Source organism: Calidris pugnax, unplaced genomic scaffold (genome assembly GCF_001431845.1).
Source record: "Calidris pugnax isolate Ruff unplaced genomic scaffold, ASM143184v1 scaffold251, whole genome shotgun sequence".
NCBI lineage: Eukaryota > Metazoa > Chordata > Aves > Charadriiformes > Scolopacidae > Calidris > Calidris pugnax.
In genome coordinates, this window is record NW_015091133.1 from 85688 (window position 1) to 113109 (window position 27422).

Sequence of the window (27422 nt, forward strand, 5' to 3'; positions counted from 1 at the left end):
GGCAAAGCATCTCTGGGTGGTTTGTCTGCTTGAGTCGGGATTCAGCGGGGTGAACGGTTTGCAAAGGATGGTGTGAACGGCTGTTTGTCAAAATTGACTTCCTTTTCATGTTTTGGGAAAAATGTGAAAAATAAAAAAATGTGAAATAAAGTAACTAAAAATACATAGGCTTAATGCCTTTACATTTTCAGTGTTTAAAGCTTTTATATTTGTTTTAGAAATGATTTTCAATGAAGATAGGAGGTTGAATCCTTGCCATATGATTTCCAATATTTGGGGGAATGAATAAATTTATTTTATCCTAATGGTGTACCTTTTTCTCTTAAAAGGCTAGATTTTATTAAAGAAAAAAACAAAATCCCAGCCCTTGAAATTCTATCCAAGGCTTGTTTTCTTGTTTAATGAGCATTGAAGAGTTTTGGGTTTGCAAGGTTTGAAGAGCTTTAGGTTGTAAGAAGCAGCCGGTATTATTGCTGTACATGTAAAATCAAACCCATTCCTGAATAATGGATCGCATTCAGTGACGATGACCTGGCTCTTTCTTTGCTGTTTTAAGCCATGTTAAGTTTTTGTACTTCAGGATTTAATTCTCAAAGTCCAAATGGGCACTTTGAGCTTATCATGTTATAACTGTCATGTTGTATTTCACATTTGTTATATTGATAATTCATTTGTGTCATTGTACTCCACTGACAGCATCGTGCTGCCTCTAATTTAAAATATCAGTGGTATTTTGGCAGTTTTTTAGGATCTCTCTAATATTCTGAATTAGAGGGGCAAGCTGCTGTGGTGGGTCTAACATGCTTTTAAAGCCGTTGACCTATCACAACTTGATATTAAACAATTAATTTTCAGTTTTTTGTAAGTTGAAAGCTCATTTTACAGAATTGTTCAAATACACTTAAGTGTTTGTGTGATGATATAAAATTATTCATATAACAATGTTTAAGGCCAATTTATTGTACTCTGAAAAATCTGTTAATAAAGAATAAGATTAGGTGAGCTTGGTGTGATCTGACATCTGGGCAGTTCTGAACAATTTGGTTTTTTTTCTTATTCTGCTCAGGCATTAGTCTATTTATGCAGGCTACGTGGTTGAGTTTTAAACCAGATTTAACTGCGTTTCAGTAAATCAGTATGTGCTAAAATAGAATAGAAATTCACACAAAGAGAAGGCAGCCAATTGAATGTTTTGTTTTCAATATAACAGTGCTAAGTTTTAAAATTAAATTTAATGTTAATTTCCTTTTTTTTTTCTTTTTTCCTACAGTCTCTTCTATAGTTTATTTTTCCAGTGTTTTTTTTTTTTTTTTTTTTTTTGCTGGTCATGTCCTATATCAAATTATCATGTAAATAGTGAAATCTATTTGTCTGCCAATACACTTCTAGGAGGTAGGAAAGTGTAATGTGTCTTGGTGATGTTAACACATTTTTGGATTATTTTAATATGAGCTGTTTTAGATTAAAATTTAAATGCATGAGTGAAAGAGGAGGGAAATAAGATCTGTAATTAAAAAGGAGGGAGGGGGGAAGTTTGCCAACTGTTCATAGTTGTACAGAGATGGGTATGGGTGCAGGAGTGAGACCAGTTTCCACAGGACACCCTCTCTCAGTTCAAAAATAGTCTTGCCTTCTCATTATAGGAGTTCTTTCATCATTCCATGGCATCATTTTCCTTCTCCATCCTCAGGATTAATTTACTGATTTATTTACTCTGGAGAAATGTGACTAAATAGCCCTGACAGCCAAAGTTTCTTATTCTGCATGGGAGAAGCACGGGACTGGCGTGACTGAAACCTTCCCCTTCTGTCAGCTCTTCAGGGAAGAAGTGATTTCTCCATGAAGCTTTTGGAACTGATTTTTGTTAACTGATATCTGTCAGAAGGGAGTCTAACTTAATTACCAGGACAATTAACAACAAGTTATGTCTTCTAGAAGTATCTTCCCTGCTTCTGGGTTTCCCAGAGCGGTCTGTCTTTCTGTTGCTTGGAATGAGAAAAATCTTTCAGGGCTGGGGCTGGTTTTATGTGTGTGCCAGACGTATTGGTAGGAGAGAAATAGAGATATGCAGGCTAGTAACCTATATATATATGTAGTATTTTAGTATATATACATATATATACTAAAATGAATATCCAGTAAGAATAAATGGTAGCACTATGAAGTTACTGCCATTCTCCCTTCCTGTGCCATTTCTAGTCTGAACAAAATTTGAGCACAGTAGTTGTAGAAACGATTATTTTTCTTCCAGAAGATACGAAGCGAAGTACAGATGACCCACACCTGGAAATTCCTGACATCAGCTTGCTCAGATACCTTGGAAATAAGAGCTGGCAGGTTTTTCTGCTTGTAAAATGTTCTCTGAGGATTCAGAGTTATCAGGGTAGTGCTGGGTGTGTTTGAGATTCAGACAACAAACCCTCACTTTCTTTCAAAGCTATCCAATAATTTTGTTGATCTGGAATTCCGTTTTAATTACTGAGCTGGCTGTGGTGACAGTGCTGTGCTGGGTGATCTGTGGAGGTGAAAGATGTGTATTTAAAGGACTTGTAAAACGTGCCTCCCTTTAGTGCGTCGTACATACAGCTGTGGCTAATGGTTCTGCTCTTACACCTTTCTAAAACCTTCTTAATTTTCCTTTCTCTAGTTCATTAACTGGCAGCGACTGAAATTAGGAGTCTTAATAGTAATGACTTTCCCAATTATTAATTGATTAGTTCAGTCTTTCTTTTATTAGTTAGGTATTTGGTGGTCATTTAGTTTTGTTTAACCGATTTCCTAGCTGCTGATGTGCACCGCGCTCGCTTTTTTCCATCCAGTTTGAAGTCGTGGTGTATTCATGCTTGATGTGCTCCTGCACAAACCTACTGTCTGTTTCACGGAGCTCTAAAAGGAAAATTTAATAGCATAATTAATTTCTTGATCTGCTGACTGAGTACAATGCTGCTGGCAAATATTTGCAATATGTCTTATGGAAGATATTGTAACGGTGTTTCATCCTCCTTGTTTTTAACCCCATGAACTGAACAATTTTATCTTCACCCGTCTGTCAGAGTGATGCAGGTTGGAACCTCAAATTACTGAGGTGCAGAAATGGGCTAAAATGACCTTTTTGCACTCTTGCAGGGTAAGCCCAACCCCCGGAATATCTCGATTTCCAGTCTTGTGTCTTCCACAGCAGGAACAGCTTTGATTTTTTTCCTCTTACCTTGGAGACAACCCAAATTCTTTAGTAAGCACAGCCTTACCTTAGGAAAAGGGGGAAAAGACAGCATGTTTTCATACAGGTGTTCTTGTAGATCCATCTCCCCTTGAGTATGTTCAGTTTTTAATGCTTTAATGGGTGTTTATTGTTCATACACCTGAAAAATCCCATCTAAAGAGCCATGTGCTTATCTGCAGGTGATTTGTTTATAATTTAAGTCTTCCACTTTGAGCTGGTGTGTTAAAGGAATTTTTGTTGTTATTTGTTTTTGTTTTTGTTTTTTGTTCATAGGTAAAGACAGAGTTTTCAACACCCCCTTATGTGAACAAGGAATTGTTGGCTTTGGTATTGGAGTTGCTGTTGCAGGTGCTACAGCCATTGCAGAAATTCAGTTTGCAGATTACATTTTTCCAGCATTTGATCAGGTCAGTACCAATAAGTTTGAGAGAAGTAAAGAGAAATCTTGTGACTGTTTAAATTACACTGCTATTTGCCTTAATATTTGGTTTGAGTATGTAATTTTTACAAATATATCCACAGCTGTAATGTTTATGCGTGCTTTAAGTAAACAGGAAAGTACCAAGGCCAGTTTGAAGGCTCACTAAGTAATGGAAATCAAAGATGTGGTTTGGAGCAAATATCTCTTTGTTTGTTTTTATTTTTGGTTTTGTGGCTGCCTTGGCTTCAGCAGCTTTCAATTCCTCAGCTGCCCAACACCATCTCTCCCTTCTCTGTGCTGCTGTGGCCAGCCATGTAGGACAGCCTAGTGATTGGAACTGGGCTGATTGATGGTATGGGAATGGGGAAACTGGGTTCTGTGGCTGCTCCTGAGGTCTGGGCATCTCATCTGAGCACCCTAAATTATTGCCTCACTTGCCTTGGAGAGTGTTTGCCTTTCCACTGACTTAAAGGATTCCTTTGCTTCTAACTTGGTCCTCTCAATCCCATGTGTGGTGCAGGTGATGTAGTTACACCTTGTGTACGGTAGAGGCTTCGTGGCACGTAGCTAAAGGTGTTGGACTGAATATTATTTTTGTGTATAAATCTTCCCAGATTGTTAACGAAGCAGCAAAATACCGTTACCGCTCTGGAGACCTGTTTAATTGTGGAAACCTCACCATCAGAGCCCCCTGGGGATGTGTGGGACATGGTGCGCTCTATCACTCTCAAAGTCCAGAAGCTTTCTTTGCTCACTGTCCAGGAATAAAGGTATGGGAACTCTTACTTTTTTTGGTGTGTTTGATTGTTTTTTTAATGAACCTGACTAATAAGGAGTCTGGGTGCAGGCAGGGGAAGAAGAATGGAAGTGAAAGACCACAGCAAGAAATCTGAACATGTTAATTAAAAACTCTTTTAGAAGTTTCCGAGTTATAAAAGTTAAACAGTGTTAGGAGTTGAATAATTTATATCCATTATTAAAGCAATCTTTAATAGATAACAGCACTTTGTATTTATGGGCTTTTTGGAGGCATTCAGAAGCTGCCTGCACGTGGTCCTGGGCAGCCAGCTCTAGGTGGCCCTGCTCGAGCAGGAGGTTGGTTCAGATGACCTCTGGAGGTTCCTCCCTCCTCAACTGTGCTGTGATTCTCTGAATGATAACTTTAGGGAAGTTTTCTGTTGGAGACGGTGGCATCCCTTGAAGCTAAGATTCCTAGTATTTAGATGGAAAACTTTCCTGGAGAAGAGGGAGGGGCAGGATATGGTTATCTCAGGTTAATAAAGCCCCCTTTGTCAGCTCTCCATTGGTTTCTGAGTACAGAAACACAAGGTAACATATGATTAAGCTACTGATGCCAGGTCTAGCTAATCTGTGCTGATCTTGTTGGTCAATCTCAAATCTTTATACAGAACCAAGAGCTGAGATTTAGTGGTCTACAGATTAAAACTCTTTCTCATTCATGGCAACCTACTGCTACTGTGCTTCATCTTCTGAATAAGTTAGCAAGTCAGGATTGTGTTTTAGCACTCCAGATACTTCAATTTCTTTTCTCTCATCTCTGATCTTTCCTCCTTTTGTTATTTCACATTCATTCAGTTTTCCTTGAGTAAGGTGCTAAAATAAGCTACTACCACTAACAGCTCTCACCTCAGTTAAGGGTAAAGAGCACCTTAAATTTTGTGGAACTGGTGGAACAATACACTAGTTTTTGATGCACGGAGAAGTATTTTAGACTATCTTTTGAATTTAGTATCTTTGTGAAAATAATGTTGTTCCTTTAACATTTTTTTGCATTGCTGTAGTTAATAATGCTTAAGGCTTTATCTTCTGATACACTAGTTTTTGATGCACAGAGAAGTATTTTAGACCATCTTTTGAATTTAGTATCTTTGTGAAAACAATGTTGTTCCTTTAACATTTTTTGCATTGATGTAGTTAATAATGCTTAAGGCTTTATCTTCAAGGTTGAAGGTCTTATTTTTGAGTGAACCCAAACCCAGCCTTTGACATACAAATCCAGAAATGAAAATGAACTTCTGGTTCAGATGCATTTGAAAAATTGCCATTTCTATGCATATTTTCTCCAAGTTATGGGAGGAAAGGCCCTGTATTACAAGGTGGGAAGGGTAGGATTGATCTTTGGGGAGAATGGTTTTCAAAACTGCCCTCTCATTAAACTCTGTGGCAGGTTCCTGACTTCAGATTTTTATTTTGGTTTTTTTTTCTGAAGTGAGAGGTGAGGTTTGGGTTCCCCCAAGCAGAAGGGAGTTTGCGGGGCTTGGGCTGTGCAGAGGAAAAACTGTAGTCATTAGTGCTTAAGACAAGGCTTGTTGGGTTGATGAGGACATTGCTGGATGGTTGTATCTTTTGTCTGCTGTTGCGATGATGTACGTCGTAAGGGATCAGACTGTTTTCCAAAATGCCTGTACTCACTCTATTGCATTGTAAGGCTGCTACAGGATATTTGCTGTCGCTGGAAGCTTTCCTTTCATTTCCAGCCTCAATTTGTCCCCGACTGACTTGTATATTTAACTTATCTGTCCTTCATCTTCACTTTCATATGCAAACAGAGCAATTGTTTTCCCATTAGTCTTTGTTGTCTCAGACTAAACAAATCAAACTATCACAGAGATGTTAAGAATTTCTGAAGCTCTTTTTGGCACCTGTTCCATTTATTTTCTTTCAAAACAGTTGCTATAGTCGTGAAGTATTCCAGCTGAGTGCCTAGCACTGATTTTTGCAATAGCACTAACACTACCTTGGTTGTATTAGTGTGCTTTTTAGGGCTGTACTGCATAGTGTCCTGGTCACCCTTGGAGCAGATAATAAATTCGGATCTGAATTTATATTTATTCTAAATATATGTTTATGAATATACATTTATCCTACATTTATAACAACAATGTAGTTCTTAAATGCGTGACTTCTCAGTATGTATTGGTCATGTCCCCAAGGTGAACTAGGTCTTTTTGTGTGACTTCTCAATATGTATTGGTCAGTTTCTTTTTGTCAATCATGTCCCCAAGGTGAACTAGGTCTTTTTGGTATCATCCTCTCTAGTGACAAGTGACTCTCAGCTTTTGAATAGGTTTCATTACCACGTCCTGCCTTAACATTGTAAATGAATACGGTAAATAAAATCCTAAAAATGATCCCTAGGGAGCTGTGCTAGTAACATCCATCAGTTGGGTAATTTCCCATGTGTCTGTTGCCAAATGCTTCGGTGAAATATTAATAGAGTACTTCTCCCTTGTTTAGAAAAATCGCTTGTCAAGTTAATTTGATGTGATAGCAGACTTAGGTTGTGTTTTGATTCTTTTCTGTTACTTTTATATAATTAAATGTTCTTACTCTCAAAAATATTTTGAAGCCTTGGAAACTCCTGGAAGGCAGTAAGTTAACATGTCTGTAATTGCATGGATTTTTAAATTATTTTATTTTTTTTTTTTAAACAAGAGCTACAACTAATGTTTTCAGTCGGAAGGTGCCACTTCTAACTTTGCAGCTATAAAAATGTTTGCCAGTAGACTTCACAAGGCATGTGCCAGCTCTTTGAGATTTCTGGGATGTAAATTAGCTGATCCTTCTCATTTGAGGCAATTGAGCTCTCAGGTTCTATTTTCATTTAAACTGTGATAATTTTCTGTTCATAATCAACAGTTTCTTAGATCATCCAAAATTAGCTTTTCTATGATAATGTGGTAATTTTCTGTTCATAATCAACGGTTTCTTAGATCATCCAAAATTAGCTTTTCTGTTGGCAAATCAATTCTACTTTTTCCTTCCAAGTATTCAGATTACATCTGGAGGCCTTACCTAGTTTTCCTTTCCTTGATAATAGTTACAGGTATTTTTCGGTATTTGTTCATCTTCAGAACAAATTTCAGGCTTCCACCATAAGCAAAGGAAGTAAACTTTAAATAACTATTTCTTTTTTTAGTGTTCAAAACTTACTGGACTAAGTCTGAACACCACCTAGGCCTGCTCTGGCAGATCTGAGGATCACTTAGCTGAATTTTTTTGTCATACATCTGCATTAATTTTACTAAACTAACATTTAATTATTTATTCTTACTATTTATTTATTCATTTATTTATTTATTTTACCTGGCTGACTTTCTTTTGTTCCTTCTACCTCAAAACGTTATTAAGATGTTAGTTCTACCTTATTGGAAGAGAGTCCATTATTATTTAAGTTATGGGATAGAGGGGAAGTAATCAAGCCTCGTTAAAGAACAAAATAAAATCCATTTGGAATATGTTAGTAATATGGCACTGATGTTAATTCCTTTTGTAAGAACTGCTCAATCTGTATGCAGTTTTATTTAAAGGAAATAATTGCTTGGGGTTTTCATATTAATTGAGGAAGCTTGTAGCAGAATTGCAGTTTAAATAAACTGTTTAAAAAATATTTTTACAGGTTGTTATTCCAAGGAGTCCTCTTCAGGCCAAAGGACTGCTGCTGTCGTGCATAGAGGATAAAAATCCATGCATATTCTTTGAACCTAAAATACTTTACAGAGCTGCAGGTAAAGAATAAAGTAACAGGGTTTTTTTTTAATCACATAATTGTGTTAGTCACAGCTGATCAATTCTGTAGCAGAAGTCTTGACTTGGACTTGTTTTGTCTCTAGCTGTGTTTGGGGGCTATGCTTGTAGGGGAATTGTGAAAACTAAGTAAAAACTCTAAATCTGGCTGCGATAGATAAGCATTTACAGTTTGATTCCTACTTAGTCAAGTCTGGAAGCAGAATGCTTTGAACAGTCTTGGGTTTAAAAAAAAAAAAAGTAGACCTAAGCAGCATTATCCTTTATCAAATTGCAATATAAATATAAAAATAAGTTTCCAGATCAGTTTTTATTTTTCTGAGAGAACTGAACATCAGTATATTCACAAAGTTAAAACTTTGTTGAAGTGCCTAATTTCTAAAAATCCTGAAAATCTATCCCATTAGATTTGAGTCTTTTCTGGAAGGAAGTGTGATTGCCATCACTCACCTTCAGTGTTTCTGTGTCATTTAGCTTTATATACCAGATAGGCTTGAATCTGTCAATCCAATTTATACATTGACTTTGTGTGTGGACTCAAGTTGAAGGACAAAATGTATTTTTCTTTGGACCTTTTAACAGCACTTTTCTATCAGTAAAGTTGTTGGTAAATTTTTTGTTGGTAAATTTATCCTCTTCCTAGCGAAGAGAATCAACGAATAACAGGGGAAAGATTTAGAAAGTACAACATCAGAGCTACAAAGAAATAGCAGAATAACTCAGGAACAAAATTAGTTTTCTTTATTTCCGTGATGCTGGCGAAGGCATTGAATAATGAAATTATATTGTCCCTACCATAACGTTTTTGTATTCTAGCTTCATGTGAATAGAGGTGTTTGTTGCAGAGAACTTCATGACTGATGTTCCAGTGGGTGTGTAGGGACTTCATTGAAAAATTAAGGTGTCAAAGATGATAATGGGAAGTAGTGTTTTCTCTCTGTAAAATTAATGTAGGCATTTGAGCTTCATCATTCTCCTCTAATGGAATTTTCTTTCTCCCTATGAGGCCTCTAAATAGCTATCCATGATATTTTGTTCAAAGTTGTTAATATCTTTGAAATTTCAGTTGAAAATAGGCTGTAGATGGGGTAGTCTTTAAAACACAGGGTATCTGTCCTTGTCTGTGTGGATTGAAGATATTAGTACTTTGATTGTTTTAAATAAAGTAAAACAAACCAAAACAAAAAATCACAAAAACCCCAGCCAACTACTCTCCAGCCAAACAAAAAACTGTGCCCTCTGCCTCTGCCCCCAAGTTGTTGGAAATCGTCTAATGGATGGTAGGAATGGATGACAATTTATACCTAGCTTAGGATGTATAACCTTGGGATTTTGCGTGTGATGTGTACCTCCAAGGAGCTATATAGGTCCACCAATTGCTTTTATGGATTTATTTATATTATTGATGGTAAGGCAGGTTTTTTAAGATTTAAGCATATTTTTTCATAACAATAAAGACATTGCACAAAAATTAAAAAAAAAATATCTTAAGGGTTTTGAAACATAAGTCTGATTTCCATGGTAAATCAGAGCTGAAACACAAAATATTCAGTGTGACTTGTCCCATGGATATTGTGATTGCTTGCTATTTTCTTGGAATAATGAATTTAGCTGGATGTCTTCCCAAATGAACGCAGATTTTCTTATTTAGATATGTTGTATGCTTATTCAGACATGAATAAGCCTAAAATTAGGCCTTAAATCTTCACCTGAGTCATCTCTAGGAGAAAGGTGGATATCAAAGTGGCATTGCCTGAGGTTCACCACATTCACACTGGGATGAACTGAGGAGGAAAGGCAGCTTCCAAAGTGAGGAACAGCTTTGCAAGAACATTTTGAAAACATTTTTGAGTACATTCAAAAAGTAACTCATGCTTTAGATAACCAAGAGCCCTTGTAACACCAGAAGGAGGGACTGGACTTCAAGCTACAATCTTAAGCTTTGCCTGGGTGTCTGTTAATAGTAAGTTCCCAAAATTACAGAAGAGAACTATCTATTTTGCTTGAAGGAAATACAGTTGATAAACTTCATATTCTGCATTAGCTCTGATGTGCAACCACTTTGAAATAGTCCTTATATACAGATATATGAACTCTGGAGTGGAGGACCTTGGCCAGTCCAGCAGCCCTGCAGGGCTCCTGCAGGAGACAGAACAGCCTTTTACTCTCCTCCCTCCAGTAGCTGGTGTTTGGGACACACTGGTCCCATCCCAGCATCTGGTGGCCAAGACCCCTGCTTGCTCCTGTAGCTCACAGCACAGGCCCAGGGCATCTGCAGCCCGGTTTGTCTCCTGTTGTAGGCCCAGTGGCTTGTCTTCTCATGCTGGGGTCTCCCCAGTACCTGGCACTTAATCCTTACATCACAGGACGGGATTTCAAAAGAAGCTGGGACTGACCACCATGACAGGGCTCAGTCCAACAAACACACTGACTGGCCCTGTTTTATGTGCAACTGGCCCCTTCTCTACCCCCTTCTATTTCCCACTTTGTTCCTCCCTAACCCCCTTCAGTTTCAGATGCCCTGAACCTTCAGGTCTGCGTGTTTATCAGTTGCAAAGTCTTGGTTTGCCCCATAATTTCTTGATAGCCTTTCATTCAGTGCTCCTGCCCAGGTTCGTTTCTTGTCTTGGACTGTTATTTGTCTTCAGGTTTGTGTCTCTGTACATTTTGTTTATAACTTCTCCTTTTTCTTTATCATCCCATGTGACAAGGTACTCCATCAGATGATCTTACTCCCACATTCACAGACTCACAGAATAATTTGGGGTTGGTAGGGACCTCTGGAGATCATCTAGTCCAACCCCCTGCCAGAGCAGGGGCACCCAGAGCAGGTCCCACAGGAACATGTCCAGGCAGGTTTTGAATGTCTCCAGAGAAGGAGACTCCACCCCCTCTCTGGGCAGCCTCTGCCAGGGCTCTGCCACCCTCACAGCAAAGAAGTTCCTCCTCATGTTTAGATGGAACTTCCCATGTTCAAGTTTGTGCCCGTTCCTTCTTGTCCTGTCCCTGGGCACCACTGAAAAAAGACTGGTCCCATCCTCCTGACACCCACCCTTGAAGAATTTATAGGCAATAAATGAGACTGAGCAGGTTTGCTTCTTGTTCCTGCCTCCCTCATCAGTTATTGTTTGGGTTTGTGTCCCTGCACCATCACAGAATGATATGGGGTTGGAAGGGACCTCTGGAGATCTAGTCCAGTCCCCCACCTTCTTCTTTATGGCTTCTTCCTCTTCCTATTATCCCCTTTTGCACTGAAAAGATCCTTGTCCAGACACCCGTGAGGGAGCAGATGCTCTCTCCTTCCACATAACCTTATGGCGGTCATCAGAAGTATTGTGTATGTTAATTTGCCTTGTATAAAATCAGAGAGGAACAGAGAAATGTAAGCATTTCTGGGTAAAAGTCCTGAGTTAAATATAAAACTGTGCATGTATAGAAAGAATTCTGTTGCTGGTTAACTTATGAGATTATAATATTATTGGAAGTGCCGTGGTGACGTCCCCCTAAATGTCAGAGATACTCAGAAAATATCTGAATTAAAGAGGAAAAGGAGGCTTTGATTTATAAAAAAGGAGCTAACAGCCTGTGCAGTGTCAAGAGCACATAATGATTATGAATCAAAGGAGAAGATGAGTCACCTTGACATTATCAGGTTTAGACATCTTGTGGAGAACCTACTCTGATGTTTTTTGACCTTTTCAGTTTCATTTAATTGTACTATATATGACATTGGTGGTGTAGAAATAAATACGACTTGCATCAGTGGTTGTTATAGAGACAAGCCAGGTAAAATGAGAAAACATGTGTTTTCTTTCTGCTCCTCAGACTGCTCTTTTCAAAAAAGCAACAGATGGTGCAGCCTCTTAAATTAACTTGTGATGGCCCTTTTACTCTGACAGTTACAAGTTTTTGTTAATTGCTTTATTTCAAATCTGTATGTGAAATCTGTGACTTTAAAATAGAATTTATTTTTATTTCCAGTAATAGATGAACGGGCTGCTTTGTGTATAAACATTGTGGTCCTGGTTTGCTTAATTCTTATGGAAGAATATGAATAGAATGATTTCATATGATGCTTCTCACTGTTGTTAGTGGAGGCAGGAGTTTTTTGCAAAGGCATTTGAATAAAATCCTGCCAAATCTGGACTGCGCTGTACATTTTTAACAAGCTAAATTTTGCATTTAAAATGTCAGGAATTCTAGATGGGGTCCATCCAGTGGACACCTTGTTGCAGAATGGTGCAGAATTTGTGTAATTGCATGATATATTTAATTTCCCTAAGTGGATAAGACCATTACATGGAGAAGAAGCTATTTTTGTATCACGTACACCTTCCTCTGGTCCATCCCACTGTCCCTCCAAACCTTTGTCACTCACATCCATTCCTTGGGTTTCCACTCCAAGGTCTGGTGGCGTCTTTATAAGGTCCTTGTCCTCCAGGTTTCATGTAGATTACAATCCCATGAAAAAGACAGTTATCAATGCCAATTCAGGATCTCTGTTTTCTTTTTCCTGAGGATTTACAGTGTGCAAAATCCATAGATGGCCTGTCTGCTTTACTGTGAACCAGTAACGTGCAGCGAGTAAGGGCTGGATGGGCCTTTCCCCTATTTCTTTTCCCACCCTATATTCCTTATTATTCAAATATCCAGGAAGACACTGATATTTTAATACATTAAAAATAATAGTTTGCAAAGAGATCTGATTTTGTGCTATGTTTAAAAGCACTTCGTGTTGAAAATTTTTTTTTTCTTTTTTTTCTTGTTTGACTGGACACGTGGTCTTGAATTATGCAAAAAAAAAAAAGAAGTTCCTGTTCTGTTTTTGGGAAGAATGATTTAGTTAATACGTGTCTCTCCTTTGTGCCTGTTCAGGTGAAGTGAGATATCTCTAATGTAAGCATAGGCAAAAAAACTTTTTTACTGTGAGGGTGATGAAACGCAGGAGCAGGTTGCCCAGGGAGGTGGTGGAGTCTCTGAGCATGGGACTACTCCTGGACGTGACCCTGAATGACCAGCTCTGGGTCACCTTGGGCTTGGACGAGGTGATCTTCAAAGGTCACTTCCTACCTCATCCATTCAGCGATTCTGTGGATTTTTTAGTATTTATGTATCATTACTGGCAAAAAGCATCTGCTCTAATTTAAAAAAAATAAAATAAAATTCACTATCTATTTTTATTGAAAAGTTACATTTGTAACTTGTAAGCCAGGAAAAAACCTGGGTCATTCTGCTTGTATTTGTTCTGCCCTACCAATGGAGGAGAAATGCCAAACACTTAATTTCTCCTGCTGGTGTCACTCACTTTGTGTAATTGCATGATATATTTAATTTCCCTAAGTGGATAAGACCATTACATGGAGAAGAAGCTATTTTTGTATCACGTACACCTTCCTCTGGTCCATCCCACTGTCCCTCCAAACCTTTGTCACTCACATCCATTCCTTGGGTTTCCACTCCAAGGTCTGGTGGCGTCTTTATAAGGTCCTTGTCCTCCAGGTTTCATGTAGATTACAATCCCATGAAAAAGACAGTTATCAATGCCAATTCAGGATCTCTGTTTTCTTTTTCCTGAGGATTTACAGTGTGCAAAATCCATAGATGGCCTGTCTGCTTTACTGTGAACCAGTAACGTGCAGCGAGTAAGGGCTGGATGGGCCTTTCCCCTATTTCTTTTCCCACCCTATATTCCTTATTATTCAAATATCCAGGAAGACACTGATATTTTAATACATTAAAAATAATAGTTTGCAAAGAGATCTGATTTTGTGCTATGTTTAAAAGCACTTCGTGTTGAAAATTTTTTTTTTCTTTTTTTTCTTGTTTGACTGGACACGTGGTCTTGAATTATGCAAAAAAAAAAAAGAAGTTCCTGTTCTGTTTTTGGGAAGAATGATTTAGTTAATACGTGTCTCTCCTTTGTGCCTGTTCAGGTGAAGTGAGATATCTCTAATGTAAGCATAGGCAAAAAAACTTTTTTACTGTGAGGGTGATGAAACGCAGGAGCAGGTTGCCCAGGGAGGTGGTGGAGTCTCTGAGCATGGGACTACTCCTGGACGTGACCCTGAATGACCAGCTCTGGGTCACCTTGGGCTTGGACGAGGTGATCTTCAAAGGTCACTTCCTACCTCATCCATTCAGCGATTCTGTGGATTTTTTAGTATTTATGTATCATTACTGGCAAAAAGCATCTGCTCTAATTTAAAAAAAATAAAATAAAATTCACTATCTATTTTTATTGAAAAGTTACATTTGTAACTTGTAAGCCAGGAAAAAACCTGGGTCATTCTGCTTGTATTTGTTCTGCCCTACCAATGGAGGAGAAATGCCAAACACTTAATTTCTCCTGCTGGTGTCACTCACTAGGATTCTTTATCATAAGTTCAAGAAGCAATTTTGTTCAGCAGGAACTCAGTAACTACTTTATGAACTATGAAGTATGTTAACAAAAATCATAGAGTGCCTTCTTTATAAATTGGTTTTGTTAATTTAGAAATAGTTGAGTAAGATTTATTTCTTTTCCCCCCTTATCACTGGAATTTATTTTAAGAAGTATTATTTGACTTGGCTGCTGCGTAGACAAGTGCACCTTTAGATCAAAAGAATATTTCTTTTAAAATATGATATATGAATTTCTTATGTCGCAGTTCTAATCATTAAACTGGTCAATGTATTGAATCACTGAAGCATTGATTCCAAACTGGTGCAACCAACCTAACGTGTTACCATCTGTAAATAGTAAACGGGTTGAGTGAAACCACCTCGAATATTTTAGAGAAGGCAAGATGTCTAATGTTTGTCTACTTCCTCTCATTGTGATGTATTTTTGGTGAACAGCTAATTTTTTTTTTTTCAGAGCAAAAATATTTAGAGTAGTTTAAAACTGCTAGAATCACCTTTTCTTGGTGGTACTTTCTGGATGGCTTCTGAAAACTTTTCCCCTTTATTTAGACATAAAACAGAGGAGCATCATTCTTGGGAGGGAGGCACCAGAAGGGTGCTGGCACAGCTTTTGCCTTTTGTCTGAGTATTAAAGTAGGATTTTAAGGCTCTCTTGGTGCTTATTAGAATTAACTGCAGCATTTCCTTGAGATTATTTTTCCTGGTTATAGCAGTGTCCATCTCCAGATCTGATGCTGATATATTGACTGGGACTATGTCAGGATTTACTGCTATCGTTGTTGTGTATATGTGTATCTCATTGCTGTGGTGTATAACATAAATTAAACACTACACTGAATGTGTTTTTAACAGCATAATAAAAATATTTTTAATTACAGCAAAATCTTTGAAATAAGTAATATTATATATGATTTTGGTCTATTGTTTTAGATGCATTAACACTGAAGAAAATGTTTAGTGTCTGTTTTTAGGGGTAATATTGAATAGTAAAGGAATCTAATGCTTATTTTTCCCTTTGTTTTGATTTATTCAGTGGAACAAGTGCCTGTGGAGCCCTACACCATTCCTCTGTCTCAAGCTGAGGTGCTGCAGACGGGCAGTGACGTGACACTGGTGGCTTGGGGCACTCAGGTCAGTATTTGTCATCCAGCAAAGCTTGGGCTGAGGGCTAGAACAGAGGAGAATAAGGACTAGAGGAGAGTAAGGACTAGAGTAGAATAATAGGGTTAGGTGATGTTTGCATAGTGCTCCTTTCAGTCTCAAATGCCAGAAAACAAACTATGTGCATCTTCTATTACTATATGCTTGAATAAATGATTGCCAGTGTTTGTGTTTATGAGAAACCTGTTTTTTATTGTGTAAGATTTTACTCATTTATGATTGAAACTGAATCTGGAAATGTGGAGGAGGTACCTGTGCAGGAGGGTAGTGATTTATCCGCGATTATGAAAGTGGTATATTTAAGAATGGGGCAGTGAGCTGCGACTCTGAGGAAGGAAAGGAGAGTTCAAAGATTATGCTGAAAGAAAAATCTGGATTTTTCCTGCAGGATTTTAACAAGTGCAGCCTGGGGTTTCCTTTACGCAGAGGGTTAAAATCCACTGAACATTTAATACAAATAGTTTTGTATTAAACTATTTGGTTCTGACAGTTTGCATGGTTTTGATTCTAATGGTTGTATTCCAAAGCTGTTCAAGGATATGACTGGATGCCCACCCAAATTAAGATGTTTAATTGATTCTGACAGTTTGCATGGTTTTGATTCTAATGGTTGTATTCCAAAGCTGTTCAAGGATATGACTGGATGCCCACCCAAATTAAGATGTTTAAATATTGAAAAATCTGGTAAAAAAAACCTCCACTGTTTGTTTTATAGGAAAGAAATTTGCATCTAGTTTGAAATTACCAGAAAAATCTTTTTATTGCCTTTAACATATAATTAAGAAATTGCTATTTTCCTGGCCTAATTATATCTGAGAAGCTTTCAGAGGAGAGAGTTTTATAGCTTTCATCACAAGTGTATTGAATTGATCTCTGGGGTTGTGGCTTTTGTTTTGTGTGTGTGGTTTTTTTTTTTTTTCTTTCCTTTATGTTTGAAATCTGTAATCTCCTCTTTGTCCTCAGACTACTTGATCTCCTCTATATCTATGGTTATTTCTATCAGTCTCTGATACTTTGCACTGATATTAAATATATCTTCATATCTTTAACAATATCTCAATAATTTGATATTAATATCAAATCTTTGATATCTTCAGTATCTTTAGTTGTGCTCCTTTCTCTGGCAGAAAACAGTTTCTAGAGTTCTGTGTGTTTCCTTTGGAAAGTGCAAATTTTTGCTCAGTTTGGATGAAATCTTAGTGTTTGCCATATTTCCCAAAATAGAATTGATAAAGCAATGGCTTGAAAGCTGGCAGTGGTGATTTAATAGTATCCTGAGTATCCTGAGTTTCCCCAGTAGGCAGTAGTACAGAGAGGACTTGGAGTGACATCCTTCAGGAAAACTGTCTTCTCTGGCAGAAAACAGTTTCTAGAGTTCTGTGTGTTTCCTTTGGAAAGTGCAAATTTTTGCTCAGTTTGGATGAAATCTTAGTGTTTGCCATATTTCCCAAAATAGAATTGATAAAGCAATGGCTTGAAAGCTGGCAGTGGTGATTTAATAGTATCCTGAGTATCCTGAGTTTCCCCAGTAGGCAGTAGTACAGAGAGGACTTGGAGTGACATCCTTCAGGAAAACTGTCCTTTGGAGCTTGGAAAACGTAGGCTGAGTGTTAAGACAGGCAAGTCTTTTGATGTGAATAGTAAGAGGACAGATGTGCAGCCCTAATCCAAGCAAACCCTGGGTTTTTGCTGTATAATGCAGCGTGGGGACAGATGCTCAGTGTGTACTCAGATTATTTCTCACTTGTACGTCAGAGAAAAGGGAAAAACATCCATCCCACGCGTCCTGTTGAAATTTCTCAAAGCCTGGTATTGCAGCCACAGATGTATTAGAAGTTTAAACAAAAACACTACAGCTATTTTTACTTTTTATTGTTACAACACTTTTATTGATTTACCTTTTAAAGTAGTGTTTAGCTGTTCATATTTGCATTATGTAGATGCACGTTTAAATCTTTAATCTTCTTGTTTCTGCATAGATTTTTGTTCTATGTGGAATTTAATACTGCTTTCTGACCTTCAGGCAACTAATACTGCCCGACTGTGTCCATATTATTAAATTCTGTTGCCTTCCAGACTGTGATGACCTCATCCAAATTGCTTATTGGGGATGGTCTTTGGCCTCCAATCCCTTAATCTCCATCGAGCAACTTCTAGGCACAGGTATCTGCCTCAGTCCAAACCTGTGTTATGAAACATTCTAGCACAAAGGAAAACATCAGAGTTTATTGACATATCAAGAAATTCTTTTTTACCCTTATATCCACTGAGCAAATAGTTTTTGCAGAAATACTTCTGGAGGACAATCTGAGTTGTTGTCATTGCAGTTATTTTCCCTGTGAGAACATTTGCTTCTTAATGTTTGTTAGCCAAAGGTTACAATATGTTTTGCTTAAAAGTGTTGTATAACATCATGTCAAAATACAGTTTTGAATGTATTACTTTCTTTTCTGGTCATAACATACCTTCTGGAGAGGATGCTAACAGATGTGGATTGTTTTACATCTGCTTTGTTGCACTTACATATGCTGCTAAATATATTCCTTTCCCAGTGTATTCTAATTCAGTACAAGCCTCTTGCTAGAGGGGAATACTTTTTCAATTTAGTAAAAAGTTAATTATAATAATGAGATAATGCAGCATTTGTAATGTTGATATTAAACTATGCTGGAAGACTAGTGAATGGTCAGATTGTTATATCAGTGCCAATATGCTTAATAGTGGGGGTCAGGACTGGATGTTTCCAGGTAATTTTTTCTGTGGTACTTACTATCATTAGATAATGCTTTGGAGACAATCACTTGGTAATTTATTGCACTTTCTGTCAATTGTAGTAAGTGTAGTTACTAGGGCTGGTTTTGAATGTACATAGTGCTTCTTGTAGAATTTCATGTAACTGCTGCATCATGATACATTACTCGGATATATTTGGGTCTTAGCTTAATTATAGTCTTTAAAAATCCCTTATCCTAAACCCCAAACTGACTGAAAATATAAAATACTGAGTCCTGATACTCTTCACTGAAAGATACTTTCCTAGAAAGCGACAGGTTTGTTTTTAGCAATTCTTTGTTGAAGTTAGATTGAAGTGGTGCTCTAAATACTATAATGGAAGTAAATAAGAAGAATGAACTGAGTAATAAATGCTGATTAGATTACCGAGGAAACAGGTTTCTCCTAAACATGCAGGTAATACGTTAAATCACTGCTCTTATTCAGTGTGCATAATTTAAAACATCTTAAACAGAAATTAAATGTTTCCCTGGTGATAATGCATTGCCTTTGCAGGTACATGTGATCAAAGAGGTGGCAGCAATGGCTCAAGAAAAGCTTGGTGTGTCCTGTGAAGTGATTGATCTGAGGACCATCTTACCCTGGGATACAGAGACCATTTGTAAGGTAAGGAAATGTGTATGTTCCTTTAAAACCACAGCAAAAAAAAAAACCAACCCACTATTAACTGTTGAAATGCAAATAATAATGACTGTTCTTTTTTATTTTTTTTAAAGGCCTACATTTTTGCTCTATATCATATATATTGTTTTGTATTTTTTTGTTCTCTATTATGTAAGAAGAGTAAATGCATGTTACATGGACTAAACATTTGGTTTTGAATTCTGGTTCAGGGTTTAAAATAATGCTAAAATACATCCTGCCGCCTTATCAGAGAGCAAGACTTTGGATTTTGATGTTAAAAACCCCATCCCTGGGTCCTTTGTGGTCAGTACAGGCTGGGATTTTAGTCCTTGGCTTGATGCTGCTTTCAGTCCCTGCACACACACGTCTCCCTTCACATCTTTCTTATCATCCTTAACATACCTTTACAGTTCTCTATGTTATTTTATGATTGTCCCATTCTAGTGGGCAGGGAGTCTTTTCTCACTGCTCGTAGGCTCTAGGGTTGCTCCTAATCCTGTCCCTAACGTTTGGGTTCCCTGTTTTCCATCTTGCTCAGTGTTATGAAGCTTTAATATGGAAATTAAATTTTACAGAACTTGTATACGTTTGGCAGTCTAATGTGTTTTGCTCTGGAGGCTTATTTTATTCTTATGCTTACCCCCAAAAATGCAATTTTATATAGAAATATTTCTATGAATTTTCCTTGTAATTTTCAAACAAGTTCAAGGAGCTTTAGTGGTTGGTGTCGGGGAATGAGCAGGCCTCATAACCTTGACTGAATTCTTAACCATCTTTAGAAACAAAATAACTGTAAAGCTAAAGGTTTCAATACAGCTGTTTAAAAAAGAGACTCTTTATTTAACTGGAAATATAACACAACTTTAATTTGGCAGCTGTGGTGCGGGCATGAAGAAGGATGGGCTGAAGTGGTTAAAGCTTTGGAGATGAGCAGTGATCTGTCAAAAATTTCACTGCAGCTCTTACTGCTTACTCTGCTTTCTGTAGCTGTTTCTATATAGAAAATTACTTGATCAAAATGCATATTTCATAAAACTGTGAGAAGTTATACTTCAAAACCGCCACCAGAGGCCTCTTTTTAGCTGAGTTAAGCAGCTGCTTTGACTTTGCAAAGCTCCTATGAGCATGTTTATGAATATGTAACTCTGAGTGAAACATAAATAAACATAAATAAGAAATATACTGAACATAAATAAAAATTTCTACCTGATTTTACTGCTATTTCTCTGCATTTTTACGATTTTATGTTCAGTTTTGAAATAGGTTAGTGTTTGTCATCTGCATGAGAAGGAGATGAGGGTGCACCTGCACCAGTACAATTGCACCAGTACAACTCCTGGGATGGGTAAATGTGCAAAAAGGGACTAGATTTTTCTTTTGTCAATCTTCAGATGTCTAAGAATAGGTATAGAAGCTTGAGCTAGTTCCAGAAGCTATTCTAGAGAAAGGATATCTCCTGAGGGTCGTTCATCCCAGCTGTTTCAGCAGCCTATTTTGGGATGAGATAAATTGGCCTCTGGAAATGTCTTGGTTTAAAAGATTTTTTTTTTTTTGGTTGGTTTGTTTTTTTTTTTTTAAAGTTAAGGGAGCTCTGAGTGTAGTGTAAAGTCAGGTGAGATAAATAGCACCCTTATTGTATAGCTGAGAGATGACATCTGTGGCTGACAGAAAGGACATAAGAAGTTGGCCTGTTTAAAAAAAGTATCCGATGTCTCTTTGCTAGAATAAAAGCAAAGAATCTGTGTGTGTTTGTATTTATGTAAATATTCTGTGATTCTATGATAATTCTTTGTGCTTTACCTCTCGATGACTGAAAGGCAACTCTCAACAGGCAGCATAAAAAGTTGTGTTGAAGGCTGTTGTTAGATTAATGAGCTTCTTCACTATATATACATTTTCAAAGCACTATGTTATTTCATGGCCAGTGAATCATAGAGTCATAGAGTGGTTTGAGTTGGAAGGGACCTTAAAGATCATCCAGTTCTAATCCCCCTGCCCAGGGCAGGGACACCTCCCACCAGACCAGGTTGCTCCAAGCCCCATCCAGCCTGGCCTTGAACCCCTCCAGGGATGGGGCAGCCACAGCTTCTCTGGGCAACCTGGGCCAGGCTCTCACCACCCTCACAGCAAATAATTTCTTTTTGGTATCTCATCTCAATCTCCCCTCTTTCAGTTTAAAACTGTTACCCCTCATCCTATGGCTCCACTCCCTGATAAAGAGTCCCTCCCCATCTTACCCCACGTGCTAAGAGGTGTTTCATTTGACAATCTTCACTGATTTCTGATTAAAGCTCTTGCTTTGTTCCCCAGGGCTGGAGTATGACTGATAGAGCGGTTCTGATTCAAAGAGAGAGTCGTGAGCTGTCTATAGAGTGGATTACTTTTTTATTTTTTGAGGGAGAGACCTCATTCCCTGTGTTTATTCAGACATCAGCATCCTCCTTCTGTGTGTTTAATCCGTGTATGAAGGAGCAGACTTGCTTGGAAGTTTGGGAGACCTTAGGCCGTGTGGATTTTTCTGTCTGTGAAGGGTTGGGTGGTGTGGTATTGATTTAAAAAGCCAATGGCACAGTTCCCAGTGCTTCCCTGGTCACATCCAGGGTAAAATTCTGTGGTTGTAGTGTTTTTTATATTGAAATGCATGGTGTTACTGGAAGTGGGAAATCTACCTCGGGTTTAAGTACTCTTAAGGGATTGTGGAAATGACTGCATTTTATTCACCCTGAATTGAGCCAAGCATGTTATTTCAAATTTAAATTGATTAATATCAATCTGCCGCTTTCGCTTCTGCAAGTCAAAACTTGCAAATGCACATTTTTGTGCTTTTGTATTATTTACAAGGCTGGTATTTGCCGTGCGTAATGATGATGGTTTGCATTTATTATCTAATTAGCCATTCTGACTTTCTCCAAACTGTTGCTGCTGTCGTGCAAAGAAACACTGAGGCCTTGTGGGTTACTGTGAGCCTGGATAACTGAATTTTGGGAAAAAAGAGTGTTGGTTTTGCAGAAACATAGTTTATGGATTGATATTATCAAATGTAGTAACTCTGAAACTGCTTCTGTGGGATACTCTGCTACAGAGAAGTGAAGGGCTGTGTGTGATGTTTGGTAGACCTGTTGGTCTATCAGCTTGCTCCTCCCATTACTTTGTTTACTTCATCTAATTGGACCATGAATAAAGGAAAATCAAGATCAGTGAGCCTGATGTTCATTAACTGCACTCACCAGGCATCAAATTGTACAGTTGTAATGCAGGTATCCTGGGATCACATTTGTATTTCTTGGCTATCTGTCCTTGATCTTTTGCCATGTGACGTGTTGCTCCTTGGATTTCTTACCGAATGCATCTCGTACCTATAAAATGTGATTAAAGTCATCCTGCTTGCCTGATGACAGTTAACTTGGTCAATCTTTCCATAAGAAGCTTGTGTCTTCTGTTCTTGCAGTTTCAGGTTGCTAGAACGTGCTGTGGGCTGCTGCTTGGCTTCCAGAAGCAGAACACTACAACCGTGTTTGCAGGCAGTCACGTTAAAGCTAGGAGAATATATAACCATTTTAGAAACCAGTTACTTATGTCCTTTGCTCTTCTATATTTCAAGAAAGCTTGGAATGGAAGCCTTGTTGTTTGTTCCTGCGCATCATCTTGTTTCAGGAGAGTAGCTCAAGCCGAGGCATTTGTGTAAATGCAATACTATATTCTATTTTTCTCCTTTCTCCCTCCCAATATAACAATAGTTCTCAATCTTTAAATTCCCACATCTGCTTTTCACGTATGTATTGATAAGTGTTACTTTAGAAAGAGCCTGGTTATTGAAAACTTTGATTAAATGGAGAAAAGGCATTTGTGTGTAGCTTCTGTTCATCAATTTCTCATAAAACCTTTTCCCTTTTCCCCACATTCCGTATTACAAGCTTTAAATTTAAAAGCACTCGCCCAAATAAGTAAGTAGTGGTGTGTAGTCTAGAGTTAGCAGTAATTTTATAGCTCCAGTATGTGTTTATATTTCTTTTGTTTTCCATTGCAACTGGTGCTGATTGAGTTCTAATGGAAGTCGGGATGAAGTTCCACATTGGTAATCATATATGAATCATTGTTCCATAGAGATAATTATTACTTCTCTACAGTATTGCCTGTCTTTAAATGTCTGCAGCTATTTATCCTGCTATTATCACTTAGTTGAGCCAGCTACTCTTTTAAACTACTTTTTTAGGATTCAAATGCTATAGATTTTTATTATTTGTGCATTATTAACCTTTACCCTGAGGAAATGTACTTTCAAGTATTTCTGCAATACTTTTGTAAATTTAAAGATAATGTTGAAATTTGTGATGCTAAGATTTAAATTTCTTTTTACTGAATTATTGTGTAATAGCATATGCATTTTCTAATAACATAATGCATTCTATTTGGCTTATTGTAAGTATTTTTCTTTTCACTCTGAGCTTTGAAGGCAATCTGAAATGCTTGTAATACACACATGGGCTGTGTAGACTCTTGTAGAGTGCAGAGATTTCCAAATGTAAATGTTTGATATTTTGTTTTTAATAAGATCATCTTTGTTTTTCATTAAGTTAGTTCACCATTAAGATATTTACCAAAGGTCTTAGAGCTGTACCTGGTAGGATGACAGGCTAAAAGCTGACCTGATAGGTATATTCATTAGAATTAGTTTTCATTATATTATTGCTTTTTTGAGTGCTACTGATGAGGGACTGGACAAACGATTTATCTTCCCTCCTGTCTTTGTTTTGTGCTAAATAGTGGACTGCTTTAATTTTCAGTCTGCCACACAACAGTGCTCACCAAAATAGAAAGGTTTGATTTACTGGATATATGTTAAGAAGATCTTTATTAATATTTTTAGCAGATGGAGACTGAGCTGATCTGAAAAAACCTTGCAATTTGCTTATTTGTTCTTTGTATGTAACTTCACTGTCCTGAAATCTGTGATAATATTTCACTTAATATGATAGGACAGAATTTGCACGGGCTTGATGGACATTTTACTTTTGCATGTAGTTATAAAAAACCAAAAAAATTACTGTCCTGTCATGTCATCAGAATATCCTAGAATGAGATGCATGGACTTCATTATTGCATGACTATATAGTGGTTTAACACATGGGAAAAGCAGGTCTGGAAAATGTGGGGATTTTCCCCTAGAAACAAATCAGACTTTTTTTTTTTTTCCCCTAGCTCTTTATTTTCACAAAATATAATTTGGATATTTAAATCTGGTCCTACTAGTATTCAGAAATCGTTCCATTTGTTGTGCATTTTTGATGTGTGTCTTTCAGAACTTCCTGAATACTTTTGTTTAATGTAAAAGCAAATAATAAAATTCAAAAAATGAATTGCACATTTTTCTGCTGTACTGCATTCCAGTAATGTATTTTAGCAATTTTTTCCCCTTTGTCTGTGATTTAATTTCAATTTTTATATAGAATTAATCCTAAGGAACCAAGAAGCTGCCTGTGGTGCAGAATATACTTTTCCAGATAATACAGGACAGAATTTCAAGGGGCAAATCTCACCTTTTGCTCTTAGTGAGTCCTGCTTGAAATTTTGCTCCCAGCTTCCACCCACGTGGCTTCATGTTTGGGAAGATGCTCAGCTAATTTACCTTTAATATCAGCCCTTCCATACCTCTGGAGATCTGTGTACCTGTTCATTTTTCATTCATGTCCCCTTCTTCTGCCCATGACTTGACTGAGAACCCTCCAGCTGTACAGTTCTGGAAATATTAGTATTTTCCTTATCACATAATGAATCTCAGTACAGTGCTAAGCATGCAGGGTGATCAGCTGCTCTTTGCTTTTCTTAAATATTAGTATAAAATATGTTTATTCTCTCACTGCGACTGTTCTTCCTCCCTTATTTTTCTACCAGTGTGATTACCCTGCGAATATTCTTGCCATTAATCAAGGTTGTAGCTTGTGACCTAGAGGGGCTAGTATTATGCGGTTGTTCTGCAAGTTTATTTAATTAAAAATAAAAAGGTAAGATTTTTATCTCTGAAAGCTAGTGTTATGTGATTGTTCTGCAAATTTATTTAATTAAAAATAAAAAGGTAAGATTTTTATCTCTGAAAATTAATTGCAAAAAAGAGGTTTTTAGGAGGAATTAGTTCAGGCTGTTTTCTCTTCTCTTTGGAGATAGAATCATAGAATCATGGAATTGCCCAGGTTGGAAGGGACCTTTGAGATCATCTCATCCAACCATCAACCCTACACTGGCAAAACCTATCACTAAACCGTATCTCTAAGCACCACTTCTGCCCGTCTTTTAGAACATGAAAGATAACATATAAGAGGAAAAGCAACCAGAGATTTAATTAGTAAAGCACTGGGAGTTCTTGATCTGAAGCAACCTAAAATAACCGTGTCGAGTATTGTCTTTATAGCTTTTTACAATCAGGTGATGCGAGGGGAATTGTTCATTTGGCCTAAATTTCCTGAAGAGAAGAAACTGCCAGCGTTGTGAATACTTACAATATAATTTTAAGATCATGCAGTTCGTTCTTTCTTCTGTTTGAACCATATGTGAGGTATTTATCCGCTCGCCTCAGCAATATTTTGTTTAAACTCTAGTCACATTCCCTAGCTCAGCAGAGCGGTGAACTGAGAGTTGGAACCCTGCTTCGGTTTATGTCTTGTAGCTTAAGATTTGCAATTGTTTACAGAGAATGTTAATCAAATGTTCCAGATGAGAAAAAAAACCAATAAATGGTAATTTATAACCACTTGGTTACAGGGTAATGCTGGTGCTGTAGGTGTGTGTTAGGATTTCTTCACCCAGCTAGAAAAGAAATGTAAATATTGTGGGTTTTATTAAGTTCCTTGGGTCTGCAAATGACAAAACTCGACTTTGAAGTTCCCAATATCTCTCTGTTTGGAAGATTGCGAATTTCTTCAGGAAAAAGGGGCTTAAATGGCTTAACTGCAAAAGTGGAATCTATTTTGAATTGAAAGACTAAGTGGCATCTATTTAACTGGTTCATTATTTTAGCACTAAAAGAAAAAGATGAATTATTAATTCTTCTCAAAGTTTTGAAAGATTTCTCTTAGAAATTTCAATTTTTTAATTAAATTTAGAAGTTGTGATTCTTCTCTGTTTGCTTCTCCCTACAGGGAAAATGGAGTTAGAGTTGAGGAGGAAAAAAAGAAATTTGGATAATTAAGCACAGCAGTGTGACTTCTAGTTTTCCATTTGTTAGTGTTGAACTATTTGCAATATGATGGCAACAAATGTTGCACTTCAAAAAGCCTGTGGAAAGAATTAATTTCTAATTACCAGCTACAGTGTTCTGTTGACATTAGAGAAATCTCTTTATGCTATCGGGTTTTTTTTGGCTTAGAGCTTAACAATGTTTTAAATAATGGATTGACTAGAAGAAAATGTGATTTTTTTTTTTTTTTTTTTTCAAATCTTAAAAATATTCAGCAGCTTGTGTTAATATAGTTTTATAGTTTTATTTTTCTGTGAAATAAATCTATCAAAAGAATCTCTCTGCTTGGTCACGTGTAAATTGAATTGTCTCCTAGACAATTAGAATGTGTATGAAGTAGTTAATGCATATGTTCCTGGGTATGTATGTGTCTAAATTTAAGTATCATGATGATTGATGTAGCGGTTTTGAAGTTAAACCTTAGAGATCTTGGTTGTTCTACTTACATTTCCTTGCACTAATGAAACGTTGCAAAAAGTAGACATTTTCTTGGGGCAATTACTTGGAGTAGTTGAAAACCTAATCTATGGAACTATTTTTATTTCAGAAATGACTTAGTATCACATTGGAGTTTGCTTATTACAAACGATAAATTTAGCTATATATATTTTTTTCTGTGACTTCAATAAGATTGTAACTTCTTTTAGTTAAAGCATCATAGTTAAGTAGTTCTCTGACCTGTAATACACTGCAATAAAATACCATTTTTTTTTCCCTATTGGGAAAAGATCAAAATAAAGGTCACCGTAAAGTAGAAGTCAAGGCTCTCATTCCCCCTGCCTCCTGTATTCTTTGTTTATTTCATCTTTATTTCATTATCACCTAAATTAATCTCAGCAGCGACGTGATTGAGCAAGCTGATGATTCAGCAAAGTGCTGTGGAAATTGTTGGGATGCACTTTTAAGCTTTCACCATGTGCACTCTTAAAATGTCGTGACCCGCGTGTATATCTGCAAACTTATAAAGAAATAAAATATTTACTGGTAATACAAAAATGCTGATCTTTTAACAAATAAAA

At 37.1% G+C, this 27422-nt stretch overlaps 1 protein-coding gene across 1 annotated transcript in view; it reads left to right on the forward strand.

The window, feature by feature from the left end:
• BCKDHB (branched chain keto acid dehydrogenase E1, beta polypeptide) overlaps positions 1-27422 on the forward strand; it is a 120725-nt gene that overhangs the window by 33529 nt on the left and 59774 nt on the right. Inside the window, exons 7-11 of the mRNA XM_014958507.1 lie at positions 3497-3630; positions 4259-4414; positions 8065-8173; positions 15628-15725; positions 19044-19154. Coding sequence (XP_014813993.1) covers positions 3497-3630; positions 4259-4414; positions 8065-8173; positions 15628-15725; positions 19044-19154 — 608 coding nt within the window. The remainder of the gene's footprint in view (positions 1-3496; positions 3631-4258; positions 4415-8064; positions 8174-15627; positions 15726-19043; positions 19155-27422) is intronic.